Source organism: Corticium candelabrum, chromosome 12 (genome assembly GCF_963422355.1).
Source record: "Corticium candelabrum chromosome 12, ooCorCand1.1, whole genome shotgun sequence".
Lineage (NCBI taxonomy): Eukaryota > Metazoa > Porifera > Homoscleromorpha > Homosclerophorida > Plakinidae > Corticium > Corticium candelabrum.
Window position 1 is genome coordinate 6,878,077 of NC_085096.1, and position 21,965 is coordinate 6,900,041.

At 41.0% G+C, this 21,965-nt stretch overlaps 2 protein-coding genes and 3 long non-coding RNA genes across 7 annotated transcripts; 1 reads left to right on the plus strand and 4 right to left on the minus strand.

Annotated features, from left to right (window-relative positions):
* Positions 1 to 1,906: 1,906 nt before the first annotated feature.
* On the plus strand, positions 1,907 to 8,927 carry LOC134187991 (uncharacterized). The gene is made up of 3 exons (XM_062656176.1): positions 1,907 to 2,028; positions 4,972 to 5,391; positions 8,690 to 8,927. Exons 1-3 carry the CDS (start codon positions 1,984 to 1,986, stop codon positions 8,750 to 8,752), a joined length of 528 nt encoding a protein of 175 aa, XP_062512160.1. The 5' UTR covers positions 1,907 to 1,983; the 3' UTR covers positions 8,753 to 8,927.
* A 3,825-nt stretch (positions 8,928 to 12,752) lies between these two features.
* LOC134188366 (uncharacterized) lies at positions 12,753 to 13,166 on the minus strand. The gene is made up of 3 exons (XR_009971316.1): positions 13,154 to 13,166; positions 12,978 to 13,090; positions 12,753 to 12,920 (listed from the first exon to the last, which is right to left on the minus strand). It is a non-coding gene; the product is annotated as an uncharacterized LOC134188366 (long non-coding RNA).
* Positions 13,167 to 14,070: 904 nt separating this feature from the next.
* On the minus strand, positions 14,071 to 17,381 carry LOC134188004 (uncharacterized). 2 transcript variants are annotated; one of them, XR_009971228.1, is made up of 5 exons: positions 16,879 to 17,381; positions 14,899 to 15,030; positions 14,775 to 14,831; positions 14,591 to 14,704; positions 14,071 to 14,254 (listed from the first exon to the last, which is right to left on the minus strand). It is a non-coding gene; the product is annotated as an uncharacterized LOC134188004 (long non-coding RNA). The 2 variants fall into 2 exon arrangements; XR_009971227.1 differs by having other exon boundaries at positions 14,071 to 14,704.
* A 1,433-nt stretch (positions 17,382 to 18,814) lies between these two features.
* Positions 18,815 to 19,695, minus strand: LOC134188003 (uncharacterized). Its single transcript, XM_062656187.1, has 3 exons — positions 19,422 to 19,695; positions 19,222 to 19,347; positions 18,815 to 19,146 (listed from the first exon to the last, which is right to left on the minus strand). Exons 1-3 carry the CDS (start codon positions 19,674 to 19,676, stop codon positions 19,096 to 19,098), a joined length of 432 nt encoding a protein of 143 aa, XP_062512171.1. The 5' UTR covers positions 19,677 to 19,695; the 3' UTR covers positions 18,815 to 19,095.
* A 516-nt stretch (positions 19,696 to 20,211) lies between these two features.
* LOC134187826 (uncharacterized) lies at positions 20,212 to 21,906 on the minus strand. 2 transcript variants are annotated; one of them, XR_009971168.1, is made up of 2 exons: positions 20,445 to 21,906; positions 20,212 to 20,383 (listed from the first exon to the last, which is right to left on the minus strand). It is a non-coding gene; the product is annotated as an uncharacterized LOC134187826 (long non-coding RNA). The 2 variants fall into 2 exon arrangements; XR_009971169.1 differs by having other exon boundaries at positions 20,440 to 21,906.
* Between the last annotated feature and the right edge of the window lie 59 nt (positions 21,907 to 21,965).

Sequence of the window (21,965 nt, forward strand, 5' to 3'; positions counted from 1 at the left end):
ATGAAAGACTTTAAACAACAGGTAGTTGATGTGGTGTGGCATGTTCCTTGCAAGTCCCAGAAGGAGATGTCAACTAAATCTAAGATGGTGACAAACATTGGGCTATGTGTATTGGGCATGGTAAGAACGTTCATGTTCATATTTAGGTACCACTAGGTGTGCTGCTACACAACGAAAATCATTTGCCAGAAATGTGCAAAATTCTTGCCTGCCTTCAAGAGTATGTTCCCTCACATTCAACTGCAGCGTTCGAAATTCTCACTCGCCTACTCGCCAATGGCGAGTCCAAATCAAAGTTGGCGAGTAGAAAGTAGCTGTCTACTCGCCAGATAAGCGGATGGCCGTGTTCGAAATTGTAGTCAGGAGGTTGCGTATGGTGTAGGGCTAATTGTGTACATAAGTATTGAAAAGCGCATGTTGGCTGTCAGAATCGTAATCGTATCTATCTAAATTGTCCATTTATATAGTGGTATGGGAAAGGCTTAGTTACATTGAACAGCTGCTGAAACGGCAATCTCATTTGCACTTCTCTTGTAACAACAAATACAGTGTAAAATTGAATGCCACCGCAAATATATGGCTGAGGAATTCATTCTTACTAAAAATTAGTAGATTAAGTATTGCTGTGATGGAAGAGTAGACGAAGAATGTGACTGCAAACCTGCAAACCTCCCTTGTGAAACCAGACATGCTAGTGATGTTTCTGAGTCTGTAACTAGAGTACCACACTCTTGTCATCTAGGCCTAAGCTGTTGTGATAAGTTCAAATTCACCAGTATAGATAGGCAATATCATGCATGCACGCTGTCTAGCGGCCTGTCAGAAACCACCTAGTCGCCTACAGTAGCAGCAAGTTGAAGGGAGTAGATAGTTTCATAGGCCTGGTAGCAAATTCAATCTAGTCTGAGTCTACTCCTAAGGTCAACAGCATACCAGAGCTTGCACACAGCTACGTGTATATTGCAGTCCACATGCACTTGGATTTTACAGTATAGCTCAAGAATCTGAACATTTAAATTGTAGGAACACGTGAACATGAATCTATATAAACAGCTGCAGTGGTATAGAGTTTGTATGCATGGTTAGGTTAGGTTAGTCTAATAGATCATGATGGAAACGTGAATACCATGGTCAGTTCTAAATGTAGAGATCTTTGATCCTACATAGGCTATTAATTTCTATATCATCAAAACTGGGAAAGTTAAGAGACGTCTTTATATTGCGCCTTATGGCAAGAAAAGTTGTCTACAACAAAAGAATCAAGAATGATGACGAGCACAAGAATAAAATGTAATGCAATTGTTTTTTGTTGTAAAACAAAGTCAATCAGTAATACACATAAGTATAGTCTAGTAATTACAGCAGGTTCTGTTAGACAATCACTACTACCTTTTAGACATAGCTAGCTTGTTAATTAATTAGAAGGGAAAAGGTGTATCTATCATAGTTTTGATAATATTTATTTCGTATCATAATTTCTCAATACAAGCAATACAATTTTTACAAGTTTCAACACGAATTTACTTATCTTATTGTAATTATACCAGTTACTAAAATATATATTCATATAATATTAATTTATGCACGCATTGGGGCTCCAAGGCTTTGGCGAGTAGAAAATTTTGCGGATTTCGAACACTGAACTGACAGCAGGCTTGATGTGGCAGATCAAGCAATACTGGTGAGGAATGTCAATTTCCTCCCAATTTTACTGGGAGGAGATCAACTCACAGCTGCTCGGGCACGAGGGTCGAAGTCTCTGAGAGCCAGCCATGACAGCGCAAAAGACAGACTGGATGGATTGGTTCCAGTAGTAGAAGATTGGCATGCTCGTGTCACCGAAAATAGAAAAGGGGAGGGGCTGGCTACGCAAGACCAGTATTTAACAGGTGACGTGATCCTGCATAGCCATTTTGGCAAGACTTCGACACGAGGTTGACAACCTACGATCAGACGTCTGACGCGACTCGAAGATCCCGAGAAATGGAGAACATCCGCTTGCTGGTTGTATTGCGTTTGTGCATTATGGTAAGCTGTTAGTCTCCAAATGTATGTTGTAAGCAAGTGTGAACGTCTGCACACAATGTACGGCAAAATAGATGTGACACTAGAGGTAGACCCTAGGCTTGTGTAGGCTACTTACGTAACGCAGCTCTTAATTAAACGAACGTGGGTTTCGATCTGGACCGACAGTGTACTGTATACAACTTACATACGGTATAGACATGCGTCGTGAGCACTCTACAACGTTTAGAATGTGATAGCTAGATTCTGTTTTTCTGCTCAACCATGCAGACAAGAGCACAAGTCAATAGCTAGACGTGTATTGGCCTGTTGCGCACCGTACCTACATCCGCTCTGTGGTTTGACCTGCGGGGGAGTTGACTGCTAGGACTAGAACGTCACACTTAGAACTGGTTACTGCCGGCATAAAATAATCGAGTCAGTTTACGACAAGAATTCGAAATTAGGGTTAGCGCTGGGTTTTGTAACGCTTGTCAAAACATTCCAGTGTATTCATAGTGCGTATCACAGCAATGAATCAAAGAAGATTGCTCTACTTTATGTTGGTCTGGCAGTTTTTTCTTGAGCAAATCGAATCTGCAGCACGACTTGCGGTATTCTGTAGACGAAGACGTTGTCGCATCCGTAGATTCAGGCAACTGTTGCTATCACGTGCATGTGGCCATGGTCTCTACACCTAGAGAAGGCACTCGAAGACGAGGACCCACTACTACTAGGCAGTTTGCAAGCCATGATTACGCATGTTGTGCTGACTATTGGTTGGCAATGAGGACATTACGTCAGTTACATCCGGATCTGTAGAAAACACCTGTATAACCCATTAACTAAACAAACGCGTGTGACCTCACCACCGGATTCTGGTCAACACTGGAAACGACGGCGCATTCCGAACTGGCTAGATGCAAGTTAAACATCGAAACACATCTCTCAAGTCACGCAATACAACACAAAGCGAGCAATCTACCAAACAACCTACTGGAGGATCAGCTTACATGGTTCACTAGAGCCTCGCCCTCTCGCGCCGTCGTGCCGGGTTCTGGGTAACTAGACGACGTGTCATTACGTGTTCGCTAGATGTGACACTCGAAAATGATACGCTAAACGCATTTTTTGTCCAACCGCAGCTTTGTAGTTGTTGGTTTAGTTAACAGTCTCTTGCACGGAGTCAAGGTTAACTTTATAATTAATTAACTCTCGTCTAACCCTAGTCTTAATTAACCTGGGTTAACTTGGGCTTAGTGAACTTGCGTTCAAACGACTGTGGTAATTGGAGTCTAACCCCAAAGTTAACCCGAGCTAACCCTGTGTGTGAAAGCGCCCATTGAATGAGTTTGACCTCTGGTTTTGGAAAACTAGACTACTCTAACAGTTTTCTATGATTTCGCTTTTTGCACTAACATAGGATTACTCCCTAGATCACCGTGCCTGACCAACACTGCTCATTTATGACAGTGCAAATGTACAGATGTGTAGTGACGTAATTTATTAGATAATTGCCTAATAGAATTACGAAAGCGTGAGGATGTGTACTCTTAGCCACCCAGCCTTCCTTCTATCCATATAGCATATACTGCTCTTTCCTGTTTACCAGGAAGTTTGAAACCCAGATAAACGGAAATCCAAGCTCTGGCAGTTTTGAACGGTATAACATTTCACTCTAGTGTGACCTGCTCATGTTCGCGTTGACTTTGCGCTCGGAAGTGACTAATGATGCTGCTGTATTTGTTTACCACACTCAGATGTTAAGTGATATCTCATTTAGCTGTACATTTTGGAGGTCATATTACAATACAAAGACGTTAGGTAACAGTAGAGGAAGTCGCAGGCTGTCAAGACGAAACATAACAAAAAGAAGAGTAAGAAATATCAAGCATCTACTCGCGACGCAAGAGCAACTGTGTGTTGATATCAAGGCAGCGGACCGTTTATTGACCTTGCTAATTGGCTACTTCCGCTATTAGCAGCGTTCTTGGTGTAAGACCATACCTCCCTAATGAGTTTAGAACCCTAACGGCTCTTGATATGCGAAAGCCTTATCAAACCGCCTGTGTAATACTTACACCTTCGTTACCCTAACTATAGAAAATCCGGGAACTTGCGGTTTCGAACGATCGTCACTGTGCGCCCTAGTGCGCAGAAGTTATTACAGATTTCAAAGCGCAAAGTCAACGCGAACAGAGAGTAACTGCACGTAGGCCGTGTTCACACTTGGGTTAGCAAACCCGGGTTTGCACTTACGCGCATTTGTACGATTTAAACCGGGTTAAGTGAAGACACGCCCTAAAATATGCAAAAATACGCCCTAGAGGCGAACGTGCCCACATACAAATGGCTTCTCCTTCTCGCTATCGGAATTACTTCTTTCCTATTCTCAAGCACAAACTTCAAGCAATCGATGTATTCGCTCTACTCTGTATCTTCTGCATCTTAATTACCTGTGTTCTACGTGTGAACGCAAGTTGGGTAGGGTAGGGTTATAATAACTTATATAACTCTACCTGAGTTATCCTAACCCGAGTTAATTAATCCTGCGTGTGAAAGCGCCCACTGAGAGTGCACTTCCTGATCCTTTACCTAGTAAATTTAAATTTATTAGACTAAGCAACTCCATTTCTGTTTGCTTAGATTTCTTCAAAGTTTAAAATGTTATCTATGTAAAAATCGATGAAAGACAGTATATGCGCCATTTTATACGATTACTCAACTGTATTGTTTAGATCTAGATGTTTGTTCGTTGTGTCACGTATTCTAGAAGCGGCTAGATAGCTGACTGACATCAAATAGAACGACAAGAATCTGCCGCACAAACGGAACACTTTCTTTACTTGGTGGACAATAAACGTTTATATTAATGACATGCATTAATTGACAGCAATATGCAGAACATTTTGCAATAATTTATCTTTTCACGTTTTCAAGTCTTCAAACGACGTGATTGTTTCCTAGGTTGCTAGTATCCTTGCTCTCTGTCTGATGACTATCAAGCTCTACCTAGTAGCAGCTTCAAGTGACGCGGATTATTGTCGTCTTGGTCTAAACGGTCGAGACAATGCTCACGATCCTGCTCCTTGTCGATTTGGACTGGCCGCATGCTTGGCTTCGATCTTGATGGCTATCATATTTGTGGGAGTCGATGTCATGCGCAGTACATTCACTAGCAGCCCAAGTCATCACGACCCATTGTTGAGTGATTGTGTGTGCGCAATAGTAATCTCGTTGTTGCTACTATCTTCGTCTGTGTATTCGGCCGTGGGATTGGGTAGAACTGTCAAAACAATAAATGACTTCGGACAAGACGTAACCGGAAGTTTCATGGCATCGGCCATCTTCTTTATTATATTTATGTCTCTGGCAATGCTGCTCTGGGTAAGAATTGTCTAACTTAACAAATTAATTATATTTATGATATACTTTGCAGTGTGTATAATGTGAAAGAAAAATTCTCCGTTACCTAAAATCGTAGCTGTAGCTATACTATAGCTTGCAAACATAGTGCCAACGGAAATATTTACAAAACGCGGTATGCAGTGATAGACGTGCCTTGTTTCAAAATCCTATGTAGGCGCGACGAATCCGAGAGAGCAGAGGGGGCAACTGAGGGCCTCCAAGCCTAGACCAAGGTGTGAGACATTTAGTTGACTATCTAGCATTGGTATCCGTGTATACGCGTGCATACGTAATCATAAAAACCTAATATCTTGTCATTGCTTATATATGTTCTATCGTTGTGACAGGTTCCGCATTGCTTCCTAACCTTTAAAGGAGGAGCTATACATGATGTATGTCATGCAGTGCATGGTCACTAATCGCACACAGGCGCCAGGCGACAATCCTACGGACAGCATAGCTAACGGTATTGTAGACTTTCGTTGGCATGGGCAAGAAATGTGCATATTACACACTGCTACTCTCAGTAATATGCAGGGGCGGTGGAAGTACTTTCCGATTGGGGCCAATGGAGGCAGTCACGTGAAAGAATGACAAGACATAAATTTACAAAACTCTGAAAGCATACCTTTCTCTTTTCATTGTAGCAAGCTTCACTGCATTAGGTGCTAGACAAATTGACTATAGTACGTATACGACTGTCTTCGGCGTCTGGAGTACAGTAGAGTCATTTCATTTATTAGTGCTTTACCGTGGTCCCACTATTCCGCTATGTTTCGAAATTCTTCTTTTTCTAGTCGAAAGTCGGTCCAAAAACAACGTACTCGGTTGCAGTATACTTCATCATCTAACAAGCAGACGTTGAATTTCTATGTTCCCTGCCCTCTGGCTGACATTTGTAGGTCTGCAAGTTGGATTAAGATAGGCATGTGCTCACTAAATGGTGAAGCAAGTATATCGCATTTCTTCACAGATGATGACGGGGATGTGGATATGAAGTAGTCTAGTCGCGAAGAACAATTGTTTCTGGACAAAGTGTGACCTGGGGTTGTCGGGTGGGTTCGACGGTAGCAGTCGTCAAATCCTTGTCTAGATATAATAGCTTGTAGCAAGCGTGAGCCACTTAACGGGTAATTTCTAAATGTTGATGGTTGCCGATCCAGTTACCAGTTTATAACTTCGTCAACATTTCCACATACAATGCGATGAGGATTGGGGTGCTTGTCTAATAGTTTTTCCAGTTTTGCAAGAAACACCAGTCTCTGTGCTACATTGTTCGGAGCGTAAACGTTATTGATTCGATAGACGTCTGAGTCAAGAAGGATATCTACTATCAACAGACGTACTTCATTGCTACTTTGGATCAGGAAACACGAAAGTTATCGGAGACAACCGTGATCACTCCACAGGAATAATTGGTTCCAGAAGAAATAAATATTGAATTATTAAGAAAATATTTACAAAGCGTTGACAAATCGTCTAGACCTAAATAGGTTTCTTGCAGACACAACACAGAGATGCGGTGGGCACGATGCCAATGACCAAGTAATGATAGTTTCTTGTCGTCACGGAGACCGCAAAAATTTAGGGTTACAAAGTTAACGGTGTTAGGATACATTTATGGGGTAATAGTCAGGGTTCTTATAGACACAGCATCGAAATTCGGTAAGAATTGATGTACAAGGAAAGGGAAACTCATTGCAGATTTACGTTACGTAGCGATTCGGCGGGATTCAGGAAGTGGAAGAAGATCTCCTACTCCTGCTTCTTCTTGTTTTGGCCTTTGGTTCTTGTATGGTTGTTCGTTCGTTTTGGGGTAGTTAAGGAGTTTGTCTTTCTCTTCTTTATCGGCATTTTGACTGTTATCGTTATCAGAATCTTCGCCCATTGTGTTCACACCGGCTCTTCGGTTTTGTCTTCTTTGGCTAGTGTTTCTTGATACGATACTAGGGTGTCTTGATCCGTTGCATTACCACATTCCGATGACCAATCATTACTGTGCCCAACGAACTCCTGGGCAAGGGACAACTGAGAATCTTCATTACACATTGTATTTGACTCGCATCTGGAATTTTGTCAGGGCTGGGTTCGACTACATGCTCTCTATCGTCTTGACTCCCGTTGATTTCTGACATGGGATAGTTATATTCTTGAGGTTCCATCGGTAATGTGCCATTATCGCCCGATTCACTTAGAAATTTTCTTCTTTGTCATCGTTAATTGTATGTTGCACAAGCTGTTTCGGAAATTCCCGAATTAGATGCCCTACCGAGCCACATTTGAAACAGGTAGGAGGTCGACCCGCACGGCGTACGTATACGGGCAAACGATATCCTTTGATATACAGATACCTTGGGAGATCTTCCGTAGGATCAAATATTTGAACACTCTTGTTCCTGTTTCAATATTCGCAAACCTATATTTGCTTCGCAGCAAATAGGGTCTACTTGTCCATGCTTTTCCAGTTCCGCTATCATATGTCTGTCTTCTAATTCGTATGGCGTTTTAATACTAGCAAATGCGGGAGGGATGCCGATAGGCGTCAGTTCTAGGTGACGGTTACGCAGCATCACTCCTGATCGAAGTAAAATATCCCTTGCCTGTATGCTTTCTAGTGTGATTTGCCATGCTCGGTTCATAGGTGTAACACAAGCTATGTGTTCTTCCGGTCCATGCTGCTGTAAAGCCTCTATCAGCTCTTCAGCTCTAACGTCTTCAAGACTACTTGTGTCAAGTCTCAGTGACAACGGTCTTCTAATTACCATCCCTAAAGAGGCCCGCCACGTGTTGGCACCAAACACTCACAGTCGTCCACTAGCTGGATGCCACGACCACTACCTACTCTATACCACCTCCTACTTCCACTGTTTGTCCGTACTAACAACAACACAGTCAGTTGATTAAAGTTAAGGCTAGCCGGTAAAAGTCCAATCCCGTACAATGGCTAATACGCTACTGTAATACAAACAGCCTCCTCTAGCTAATGCCTCTTTCGCCTAAAATCGCTTTTTGTCGCAAACAACACTGATATAGCTCAGAACTACACAGCACAGCGAACTGTGGCCGCCGCCATGTCAGATATATCCGGGCATATAGTACTTGCTAAGTAGATTTTATTTCTACTGTACCTGTGAAATACTAGTTTATAAGCAGACTGTTTCCATAGTTTTCGCTCTTGTTCGTTATCTTTGTTTGGTGATTGTCTGTCCAGTTGCAATATACTATCGTTATGTTGCGTGGCTACACAATATTTAACGTACTAACTCGTGATCTGTAGGTTGGTGTTGCTTTTGTGCGCTGGAGACAGAGAAGGGCGCACTCCATTTCAGAACACGCCTAACTAATCAACCCATCGTCTAGTAAAAGTTGAAGCCAAGGAAGCCAGCGGATTACAAGATAACTTTGAAACGCAAATAGCTTAGTGATCTATAGTGCGTGTGCGTTGTTTGTGTTTAGTGCATGTTTGGCAAGCTTTATACTCGATAGAATCTAAGCAAAACAGCCAACTAAACTAAGCGTGAGCCCATTTAGTGTCTATAACTAAATAGAGGAAACGCAAATGAGCAGGCGAGCAAATCCCACAGATACGTTTAGCGCCTAGATTAATTAATTTGCTCCGGTATTGATGGTATCTAATGATCGGGCGCGTAAATTGTATTCGGAGTCATACAGACTCACTCGAAATCACAAGTATTCACGGAAATCACAGTTTAAGATCACGGAATCACACTAGAGCTGGAAAGACGCGCTTCAAAGTCGCCGTTATTTCAACAAATTTGTTTTATAATTTGACATATATATATATATATATATATATATATATATATATATATATATATACGGAAATTATACGCGAAATATGGGAATCACATGGAAAACACTGACATCAAAACGCGTGATAAAAATAGTCCGTCTGTTTGTAGATCATCTGACATGAATTTGTACTCAGAATGCTGGTTTCTATATTATTTGGGCAAGCCAGCATAGGTAAGCAATAATGGTTATAGTGATAATAATCCGGTCTCTAGGAATGTAGAGACCAAGCTTGCATACGTACGCTTTTTGTTTCCTTCATCAGAGCTAACTTACTTAATTAGAGGAACAACAGAGGTTAAGCAGACAGACTGACAGATAGTGTCAGACATGCAGACTGATTTTCGAATTCTAGATCAAACTGTAAGAACGCAGTATCAATCACTAAAATCTGACTGTGTTTTGCAACGATTAATTAATTAATTAATGGATGTGGCGCGGAATATGTATGTCTGTAACTCTACGAATGATGCACTTCTGTAATACAATAGAAAGTTGTTGCGCCATCTGTTCCTAACTATAGAGTCAGCTTTACTGGTGCGGCCTTCAGCGACTCTTGAAAGGGAGGCAGTCATCAGCTTTGTTACTACAATTCCCAAAATTTTCAAACGTCAGAGGAATTGCATGTATTAGGTCTTGATCCCCTTAAATGGTCAGCTCTTTACGTATCTAGCAGATAATTTTTCATTTCACGTTTTCTGTTGCATATCCTGCCTCGTCAGCGCAACCGTTTCAAGAGTGATTTGCTCCAGAAGTATACGAGAGCCATAAGAGCCGTTCGATGCATCGAAGACGACAATGTCTGGTCTATCATCAATCGTCTGTCTCTAATACTGGTTTCTGCACGAGGTTCTAGGGCACTACGAAGAGCTTTCTTCTCCATATTCAAAACTGCATATAGAATAGGTAGAATACCATCGGTCTATACTTCGCTTGTTTGCATGATACTAAGACATTTATTGACTAGACTTCGGCGTCGCGATGTTGGCACTGCATGACGTAGCGTCCCAGCAAAGGTGTCAATGTTTACGGTACGACCCTCGACGAATGCTCTGCGGAAGCTCGCTTGACGTTCCGCTTGAGTAGCTATGTTAACTAGCTTTGGTGCATTTTGCGTCTATTGAGGTAGTCGCTCCATGAAGGTTCTTACGATTGTGGTTTGTTGCTACACTATAAATTATGGCCCTCGATTCTGCAGATCGGTAGGTGGTAACTGGAGTAGTAGGCGATGGCTGAGATTGAGACTCTCATCCTAGCTAAGCGTTCGATAATCCTAAATCTCCCTTAATAATTAATTAATCAAAGATCCAATTAGTTGAATGACTAGTTCTTCTTGAGCGGAGCTTTATGACTTAGTGATCGAGAGATGCTGCTATTTCTTAGTTAGTGAATTAGCAAAGATTCATGAATTTAGACAAGTGACGTCGATATCCTCAGGCGAATTAATGAATTGGCGGAGAAGACGGTTGGTATTGTAAAGTCACTATTCAACAAGGATAGATTGACAAAAGAAGATCCTTTCCTTGCTCTTTTAGCTACAGGGCAACGGATTTAGAGAATAACAAAAGGAGTGTCACCAGCTCAATTATTGATAGGAAGAAAACTGAAGACAACATTAACAGTCATTGAAACTCATCTAGCTCCACATAGTGTATAGATGATTCATTGGTGACGAGATAATCACAATAAAGAAAATCAAGCCGAATATTATAATTAAAAGCATGGAGCTTGTGAATTACCAACGTTGGATGTGAAGATGAGGCCTAGGTTTTGGCGTTTGATAAGAACGAAGTTAGGGGAACAGAATGTACAAGAGAATATCAGTCTAGAAGTCAACCAAAATCCTAGCAAGTGACTACACGAAAGAAACAAATTAGAAGAAATCGTAAAGAGTTAATTAGAGCTCTGGTGAGGCAACACAAATTAAGCTGATGCTTTAATTGGTTTATGTACACAAATGATACCTCAGTATTTCTGCCTTCCTTTTGCAACCTGGTTTACTCAAAACCCGGTAGAACTGTTTGGGCTATTTTCCTTTTTGGCCAGGTGCTACTATCCTTTTCTTATCATACTTTGTTGTTGATGTGTGTTGGTCAAGCCAGCTAGTCAGCTCAGTCCTGTTTTAGGTGTGACATAAAGATTTTGCAAGAGATAGCTTTGCAGCTGTGGCTGCTGCTTTTCCTGCCAAAACGATCAATTAGTACTGCATATTATCAGTATGTTTGTATGTCAGTCAGTCAGTCTGTCTGTCTGTCTGTGTGCTTCCTTGATCACGATGTAGAATGTCGATCATTTGATGTCTGCAGTCTAGACCTTTGTTAGACATTGGCATATTGTACAGTTCTTGTGGACTAATGACATCCTACATTTACATTTACTAGTTCTGTAAGTACCCGTATGAGTTTAATTGTTTAGTAGATGGTAGACATGAAGTTAATCAGTCAGTGTGTTTATTAGACATGGCATTGTTTTTGCTGTCTGTCATAATGTAAAGGTATCACAACTTTGAAATGAAAACTCTTTTGCATCAGTTTCATTGGCACTTGTAGCTGGTAATGTTGCCACACAAACAGTTAGACAATGTTTTGCACACACTTTGTGGATATGTTTGCATAGGTGCCCTGTTGCAAAGCCATAGCAGCTACACTGAAACATGTGCCAACAGCAGCCACAGATGGCACATGTGAAAGATGCACAAATGCAGTTGGGACAACATGGGTGAAGCTGTTTAACATGGTAATGATTTCAGCCTTCGCTTGAGATTGTACATTCCAGATGTTTCCTTCACATTCCAGATGTTTCCTTCACATTCCTGTGTGTATGTGTGATATTCAGTTTATAGTCAGTGTATAAACTTAGCTTATTGCATTTATGTACCTCCACATCTGCATCATTGATCCGAATTCCCCGGTCATGTCGTGTCTCTTCTTGTTTTGTCCTAAGATTGAGTGTCTGCCAGTGTTGTTTTTCTGTACATCAAGGTATTGGCCTTCTTCCATTTTTAGAAGAACATTGACCAAATGGGCTATTTGTCTATTAGAGATGTTTGTCAAATAAGAGGGATGTCTCTTCAGTTTGCTGTGGAAACTGCAAGAAAGGAACAGTATACGTACATCAGCTACTGTGAAATCAAGAGTGATGTTTTAGTGACCATCGAGTGTTCCTTGATAGTCAAGGTACATTGTAATCTACAATGATTGGTCGAGGTCAAGTTCATTGAACTGAGAGTTCTCTAAGCCTTGGTTGATCATTGTTGACAAGATAGCAACTTAGCATTTACAACTCTATTGCAAGTAAATCTTTCCAAATACAATTTCATATTTGTAACAGTCAACAGTATTTGGTTATTGGCTCGGCACTGTCAGTTTGCCAGCTCTCTAGCTTATCCAGTTACATCCTGAAATCAGTTCCAGTGTAAAGTGATTTGTGTTCGGCTATGGAGTGGCTAAACAGATAACAGAAGTATAGGAATAGGTACATTTGTCTCAAATAGAGTGGCATGAATTTATGCCCCATATTTCTACAGTACCCTCATTTCTATTGTTACAAGTACATACATACAGTGGTTCTGAAATAAAGAGTTCTGGTTTTGCTTTACTGTGATGTCAAATAGTACTTACTTTTCCACAACCATGTTTATGTCTCAGACTCTGTGTCGCCATGATCGCAATCTCTATATGCCATTGCCCAGACCTCTGTAAGAGTCAACAATATTTAGCAGTCATACCACTTGCATCAACAGATTGTACTACCTGGTCTGTAACTGTAGTGTGTCTTGAAATAATCAATAAAGCTGGGTTCTTTTGGCAGCCATGTATGAATAAAAGAATTCATATACCCATGAAATTTTGTTCTGCCTGTTTGACTTAGGATGAGGTAAAGACCTTAAGATTGGTACAAAGCAACCTGATGAAGTTTGTTTTTTTACTTTTGCATATAAATTCTTCCTAAAGTTTCTAGATGCAAATAGCAAAAAACATAAGGAATAACTTTGCATACAGTATGTACACATTCTAAACCTGTCAACATGCCATCTGCATAGGAGATGCTTCATGTCATTTCCAAATCCAGCCTTAGCAGCAGTCCATGCATTGTCTATAGGGCATGAATGCAAACAATATCTTGTGAAGATATCAACTGATATACTTATAACATCATCACTCATTAATGTTGTCACAACAGCATTTGGTGACGCAGTTTTGACAGTTTGAATGACCTGGTACATGTAAGGGCGATCTTCCCTGCTGCTTATTGCCCAAGCTACTGCGCGACCTATGAAGTGTGGCAAATGACTTTAGAATTAGAAAAGTTCTTCAACGACTGCTTGTGTGACTAAAATGTCTTTACCTTGACCATGATCATCTCTGATCATCAGGGAAATAGTTTATAGTTGTATAGATTTGTGTTGTGCGTTGAGTCAACACAAACCACTCCAGAACTGGATTTTTCAAAGAGCTCTTTCTAATGCTCTGTTTGAATCACTAACATGAATGAATCTTCTGGTAATTCAGGATAATTATCATCCTTTACACCAAATGGTTTGTGCAACAAGACAGAGTCATATTGCTCATTGGCTAGTTTTTTCACAATCGCAACGACAGACTGTGCATCATTGGCATGGTTCACTGCAGACATATCTACAACTGACTTGAAAATATTCCTAATGTCCTGCCGTGTTATGAAGTGCTCTCTCTGTGCTATGCTGTTAAAATTGTGTGTCTCTGCTCGATCTCCAACACCAGTCCATATATCTGGGTGTACCAAAACAACTACTGTATTTACCGAGAAAACTCAGTCAGGTATTATCAACTGTATCGTCAAGAATTCTCTCTACTGTCACTCTCATTGCCAGCTTTTGTGAAAATATGTCTTTGACATCATCAGGTAAGGAAATGTATGGCATTTCGAATAGATTTGGCGAGTGATTTGTGTGTCCACTCACATACCATACGTTGACTTTGCCGTTTGGATAAAATTTTGCGTTGATCTTGGAGAGACAAATTGTTTCCGTTTTTGCATTCTTGGCTTCCTACGATTACAGTGGCAATTATATCAAATTATAGCTGATATATCAATCACAATAATACATAGGTATAGGAATCTAATTCAGTTAGAGGGACACACGTTTGTCTACCAAGGCATGGTACAGAACAACAACTGGGCTGGTTGTATGTCTATATCACAAGTCTTATACATCAAACACAGCAAAGCAGCGTGCGTAAATGCTAGGCATGTTTAGAGAAATATGCGACTTGACAAGATCTACTCAGTTTGCTGGAAGTTAAAGAGGCACGTGCCCCGCTTCTCCCCCTTGTTTCTTATGCCTATGCAGTAACCATAGTACACACTAAAATTGTGCTACAACCTTGGGTTGGCTTCTTTGACCTCTCTCTTCTGTAGTATGTGCATGTCTTCCTCTCTTCCTCCTTTTTGCACTCAAAAAATTCATCACAGCTATTGAATTCAAGTTCACGTATTCCTGTGGATGATGCAAATATGTTCATATGGCATTATCTCTGACACGAATATAGGGTGAAAGTACTACCTACCCATGTCCATGTTATGATGTAACACCGTGTGACATTGTGTTCTGTTAGACTCTTCAACTGCATAAATTTCAACCACATTCTTCAACCATGCATTTATGCCAAATATTTTTCTCATAGCCAGCACCTTATTGTTTCCTCCTGTGTCGTTTTAGTGTTTGCTGTGTCTTATACTGAACTCCGGTCAAGGCATTTATTTGGCTTCCTTTTGTGTGCTCTCAACAGATGACGATGCACTATTATTGAGCAATAAATCATCCTAAAGACAAGCTGCATGTTTACTAAATTGCTTGTCCACTAACCGCCAACAAGAGTTGTTTGCATAAATTACAGACAGACTGATTAGAAATGACTTGCATAAGATTGATTGCTGAGCAATGATTTTCAATTTGAATTTATTTAAGCATTATCAATTGTATGTCTACATGTATGTATGTATGTATGGGTCAGAAGTTCATGTATGGGGTGGCCACAGACGTTTCCCTTAGGCAAGGATTTCACATGCAATTGCCTCTCTCTGTGGAGTGTCGTTGCTGTCTAAACAAGTACATAGTGACTATTGCTCATTCTAGCAAGTACATATAGTGACTGTTGGTTCTAGAGTTACATCATAGCAAGTGCGTAGTGACTGTTGTACCTGACCTGGACCCTAGAGGCTCTTGTAAGAAGCATGTATGTATTAGACATTGCTGGTACAGACATAAGGGATCAGAGACACCATTGATACAACCAGTTACACCACTTAGGTTTCATAGTGTATTGGAAGTATGTTCTTCCTTCTTTCTGTATAGTTTAGTTGTGTATTTGATGTACTTTTAGTATGTTGTTATTGTAGTCGTACAGACTCCGATATAATACAAAAATGTATGTTAGTGCATATAGTACCTGTTATGCATGTATTTATGGTAGTGCCTATAGTACAGTACCTATGTTCTGTACGTTGATGGACATAGTACCTATGTTATGTATACATACGTATGTATGTATGTACTATGTTAGTGCATATAGTACATACCTATGTTAAGTATGTATGTATGTATGATAGTGCATATAGTACCTATGTTATGTATGTATGTATGTATGTATGTATGTATGTATGTATTTTAGTGCACGTACTACCTATGTTATGTATGTATGTATGTTTGTGCATAGCACCTACTAGTAAAGTTATGTATGTATCATGTATGTTAGTGCATATAGCAAGTACCTATCGCAGGCATGTCAAAAGTTTAGACCGTTTTCACATGATGTGTTTATGCAAGATTGCTGATACCAGATGGCAGAATTTGGTTCCTAATACACAAGTTCTTAAAATCTGCAACCTAAATGGTATCGAGACATTCCTTCTATCTAGTTTGTCAGGGCACTTGCTGCGTGTGAATGATGACAGAATACCGAAGGCTGTGTTCTACAGACAACAAGAGGGAGCATGTTTACAGAGAGTTTGAAATAAAGATTCAAAGACAGTCTCAAGTCGAACTTGAAATCTTGCCATATAGATCCTCTGCAGTGGGAAAAAATAGATAATGACAGGTCTCTATGGAGATCAACATGAAGTATTGCAATCCAACAATTTGAAGACGATTGCTGTCATAATGAAGACACAATGCTGAAAGGCAGGGTACTACCATTGCAACACCCAAAACACCTGTGACATCTGTGGTCATGTCTGTGGATCACGTATTGGATTATTTGACACAGACAAATCCATTACTGAGATTTGTCAAAATCAACAGCTCAGTCCATCATAGTACCTATGTTAGTAGTTCCCTTTAAATGTACAGCCGTAAGCTAGAACTAGCTATCACAGTTATGAAGATTCATATGCCTGAGTCAATTAATTAAACAGTGCCATTATTCATAGTAAATTTGATTCTTGTCATCTAGTTTCTTCATGATTACTTTTGGTGTTCCACGTACTTTGTAACATCAAGAACAGTCTTCTTAATTAAGTAGCAGGTGAGAAACTCAGTGGAACTGTAATGACAAAGAAGTTCCAAGTAGTGTACTAGGACATGCAGCCTTTTGACAGGGGTACATGCAAGTGCACAGGACAACACAGAAGAACAGACACTACAGCTAGAAACCTGGTAGACATTATATGTACCTTTCTGTGCGCTTCTTCATGCTGTTTCCATTCTGTATCAGATGAAAGAGCTAGTGCATTGACGCCGTTCGCAAACAAAACATAGCCAAACTCATGACAAGTCTAGCATAGAGCTCAAGTTCAACTACAGAATGAAAAACAGACGACATGTAACAGATGTAAACACGTACCAATTTCTGAGTACTTGTACACCTTAGTACATACCTGTTGTTACCAAATGTCCGCCCGTCAACATGGTAATGCCAGTATGCATTGCACGTGTCCTAGAGTGAGCGCACGCTAGAAGTCCAGGGCGACGTTTACCAGCATCATTACCAATTAGTAAGCAGTTTAATTAATGAAATAATGATAGTAAGTAGTATGACAAAGTGCTTCTATAACCCCCGTCAGAACGCCCAGCTGCCTGATCACATGCCAGAAGCATGCACACACTACACACGCACACTCACACACATACACACACACACACACACACACACACACACACACACACACACACACACACACACACACACACACACACACACACACACACACACACACACACACACACACACACACACACACACACACACACACACACACACACACACACACACACACACACACACACACACACCACACCACCCCAAAACATAGACGCTGGGAGCTGCCAATTTACTGGTTGTCAATTGTAGCATCACAACAGCATGAAACGGAAGATGGTGGAAGAGGAAACATCGGAATGCCGAGCCATGTCCGGATAGCAATTACGAATTCATGCAGAGAAATGGTGAGGCCTAAATTGGGGTTGGGTAATGCCCACAACCTAGCCCCCGCATGGTTCGACAAAATTGTGTTCAGATATATATATATATATATATATATATATATATATATATATATATATATATATATATATATATATATACACGTAGTTCACCTGCATTTTTACTCCGTTATTTAAGAAGAATTAATTAGCAGCCGGACAGAATTCTCATGAAGAATTTCGCTCAGAGATAAACCAAGTTCAATGATATCACGTTCTGAGAAACTTGCAAAGATCAAGTTTCCCAATGCATGCAAATTTTATTTGTTGAGTATCCCGTTCTAATTTAAAGTGAAGTGTACCTGTAACCGAGTGTCCCATTTCAAAAAATCCCCTTGATTGGATTATTGATTGTTATTAACGATTGATGGTCACGTTTCAAAAATCTCATTGATTGGCCTAGTGATCGTGATTGTTGGTTACTATCCTGTTGAAGCCATTTTGACTGTCTCCTTAAACCGTTAAACCCTACTCTCTGTTCCTGTTCACTGGAACTACATAATAAAGCACACTTAACTAATTGCCTGTGACCTACTAAGTGATTATGACATCAATAGCTTGTTTACTGTGAATGCAGATTTACTGTTACTGACACGGACGTGTTTTACTGTGACTTACAATACCTGCAAAACACAAAGAAGAAGAAAGAAGAAATTTTCTAGAAAAAGACGGCATGCAGGAAAGACATGGTGAAGAGCTATAACATTACAAATGAGATAGATGACTACTACAAAGTGACGGAAGTTGATAGTGATGTTAGATTGACCAGCCAAGCACAGAGGAACACGACCAAGAGTTGCTGAACCATAAAGCTCTGCACTAGAGTAATTAATAGTAATGAAGTAATTGACATCGCATCTGCTTTCCTGACCACTTATCTGTAATCATATCCCAACCATAACGTTCTAATTAATAGACTATAATGGTCTTTGATATGAAAAAACCTTATCCTCCTGGGTGTGTCTTATTTACATGCTATGTTTAGTGTCAAAAAGAAATCCAGGCTCTTGCGCTTTCGAATGATGCCAAGATCGTCGCTTACCAATGAAGGACACAGGAGTTATAGCGATTTTTGTAAATACACAGTGAACGCGAACAGAGAGTAGGACGTTCTGCTGTTGAGAAATATAGTAAGTGTTGAGTATATTATTAATTAAAAGTTATATACATATCTGTCCATCTTGTATCATCAAATTCTGCTTTACTACGCCCTTCACTATAGCCGTTTAATTAATTAATCATACATAACCAATAGTAAAGGGCTTGACACCCTAGGCAGATAGATTTTACGAAAAAAATTTATTTCTATTAATTCTTCCCTTTACAATTTCATTTCATCATCAATTGCTACGTCTGCAAAGTGACAATACTTAAAACTCCTGGCTTCACCTTCAAATCGACGTGCATTCTTAAGTAACCCTGCACTTCCGGTAACACTGCACTTCCGGTATTCCTTCCTCCTAGTCAGAAGCGACAGCACAACATGACTAGCTCCATTCGTCTCTCAAAGTGTACAAACAGTGTCTGTAGCTTACGTCTAGCTCACTTGCATGTTTCCAACCAACCTTGCAACTTGCCAACAACTTCCGGCGCACTCGACCGTTGCGCGAAGACAGTATGGACAACATTACGAGCCTTCTTCTTCTATTAAGGTGACAAAACTACAGCGTAGAACCAAAAAAACTTGGCACGACGATTCGTTGCACGTACAACAATCTGATGGATCGATTTTTACCTCCGTTACGCTGACGAGCGTATTTGACATCTTTTCCAAACAAAAGTTGAACACCCCGAGGTAGAGAAACTCGTCAAAACGAACTTGAACGCTAAAATAGATTCTAATCACATCAGACTGTTCGCGATACGTAGCCTCGCGTTCCCTGCATGTTCGATCACAGCAAGCGCGCAATAACTGTTGCAAGACAGCGAAGGCGTGTCTTGTTGCTATGGAAACAACTTGATTGTTAGACCCTTGAAATTCAACTAGCATTAACAAGTGATAAATTTAACTAATTCAGCTACGAGCCTATAAAAAAGGGACTTTGTAAAAGTCACGAGACTTGGCGAGTAGCGTACTCTAAACGTATAGGGCTAAACCGACTTTCGGTCTGGGGACTACGTGTCAGGCTGACTGGCTGGCTGGCTGGTTATGTCTGTCACGCTTAGGGAATGTGCCACGCCTCCTTAGTGTGGCCCAATCACAAAGCATTAATTTCTTTATGTCGTACGTGGCAACCAGAGACAATAGACGAATAGCCAATCGCAGGAGCAAGACTTCCTTGAGAGAGTTTTATTACTAGAACAGTGTAAATCATGTTTGCGATGGCTGGAATCTGTCGGAAATAAACAACAGAACTCACCTGTCTGCAAATGCTGACCCAAAATCGATCGCTTAGTTGGTTTTACAACATTTATACGGAAATCTAACATGACGTATAGCAGAGATTTCATGTCCCGTATACAATAACTCTACTTGCGATTTAGTACTACAGACTTTGCGGTCACGCGAAACGACAGTCGCTATGTAGGATTATAAATACATGTTACAAGTAGCACGTCTAGAAAGAAAATAGCGTGTATATTCGTAATTCTTCGCGACAATTGCTGCTAGCGTACGCGGTGTTCAGGACTTTGAAGGCTTCTAGCTGTAGAAGCGACGGTGCAAACACAGCTTCAATTACTAGTTCAGCTATGAACCTGTAAGAAAAGAACTTTGTAAAAGTCACGAGACTTGGCGAGTAGCGTACTCTAACCGTACAGGGTTGAACCGACTTCCGGTCTGGGGACTTGTGACTGGCTGGCTGGCTGGCTGGCTGGCTGGCTGGCTGGCTGGCTGGCTGGCTGGCTGGCTGGCTGGCTGGCTGGCTGGCTGGCTGGCTGGCTGGCTGGCTGGCTGGCTGGCTGGCTGGCTGGCTGGCTGGCCGGCTGGTTATATCTGTCACGCTGCAGGAATGTGCCACACTTTCTTAGTGTGGCCCAATCACGAAGCATTAATTCCTTTTTGTCGTACAGCCAATCGTACGCGAAAAACTTCCTTGAGAGAGTTTTATTACCAGAACAGTGTAATTCATGTTTGCGATTGCTAGGACCTGTCGGATATAAACAACAGAACTCACCTGTCTGCAACTGCTGACCCAAAATTGATCGATCTGTGACTTCACACGCGCCGCCCAGTCTACGGAACATGCCACCCTTTTATCTTTCAAAAGTTCCCGTATATTTGGCACGGTCGCCCGAACACACGACGCGTTGTTTCTCCAAGTCCCGAACTGTCATGAACACGACCATGTGCGTCAAGTGGTTGCTCCAGCAAGATTCGACAACGAGGTCCCATTCAGGGGGCGGGATGTTGGCCAAATGTACACCGCTAACGGGAAGAACCTGTAGGGTGTCTCAGACGTAGCTCACGCTGTCCACAACAACAAGCCTGGTTTAACCAGGACAAAAAGACATCAAGATTGGAAGAAGGGAGCTCTGGAAGAAGTAAATCATGATACTAGGGTAATCCGGGGTAATTTCGGATGACTTGTACTTCCCGTACATTACTCGGTAACTGCGGCGCGTGCTGACTAGAAACTTATACCAGTGTGTTCTTCTTCTACTGCTCTACCATTGTGGATGCGGACAGTTCTTGAGCAACGAAAGTTGTGGAGACAGAAAGCAGATAGCGGCGGCCTATTGTTTAGAGGGGGCGGGGTAATTCCGGATGCCACTGAAATCGCTAGAAAGAAACGATTTACAGATGATTTGACTGCTGTTTTATATTTAGTACTTAAGGAGACCTTACATACAGTGGGTGATATGTTATTGACAGGGTTAACTACAGAAGTACAAAATTTTAGCTACACTTTTTGTTTGTGATAGTAGCTCAGTAGGATTGGAAAGAAATGGTGCTATTTAACTACAAGACTAACCTCTAATGATTCAGCACTATAGCTGTCCCTCTTGCTCTTGGGTTTGAACCATATCCAGTGACAAAGAGGAGAAAGCACAAAGTGCATTCAACAGAACAATGGATACTCAGAAGTGTTCAAGAGTAGTTCAATTTATAGGCATGCCAAGGACAGTATCTCTCTTCGGGAGAGCTGTCCTTTACTGTTAAGTAGTGGCCAGGAGATATGAACACTTAGCAGCAACAGAGGAAGGTACCTATCTTGTGGTCGTGCATGTATTTGTTTAATTAAAGTCTTACCAAGAAGCAAATTGTACTTTAGAGCCATAAGGAGTAATGTGCAGACCCATAAGAGGCCACAAACAGCTGCAAGAATAACCTTAGGAG

Coding starts and splice junctions, on each gene's coding strand:
- LOC134187991 (XM_062656176.1), top strand. CDS start 1,984: ATGGAGAACATCCGCTTGCTGGTTGTATTGCGTTTGTGCATTATG. Junction 2,029..4,971: donor TATTGCGTTTGTGCATTATG/GTAAGCTGTTAG, acceptor ATTGTTTCCTAG/GTTGCTAGTATCCTTGCTCT. Junction 5,392..8,689: donor CTCTGGCAATGCTGCTCTGG/GTAAGAATTGTC, acceptor CGTGATCTGTAG/GTTGGTGTTGCTTTTGTGCG.
- LOC134188003 (XM_062656187.1), bottom strand. CDS start 19,676: ATGCTAGTTGAATTTCAAGGGTCTAACAATCAAGTTGTTTCCATAGCA. Junction 19,348..19,421: donor CGCTCGTCAGCGTAACGGAG/GTAAAAATCGAT, acceptor TCTACGCTGTAG/TTTTGTCACCTTAATAGAAG. Junction 19,147..19,221: donor AACATGCAAGTGAGCTAGAC/GTAAGCTACAGA, acceptor GCTTCTGACTAG/GAGGAAGGAATACCGGAAGT.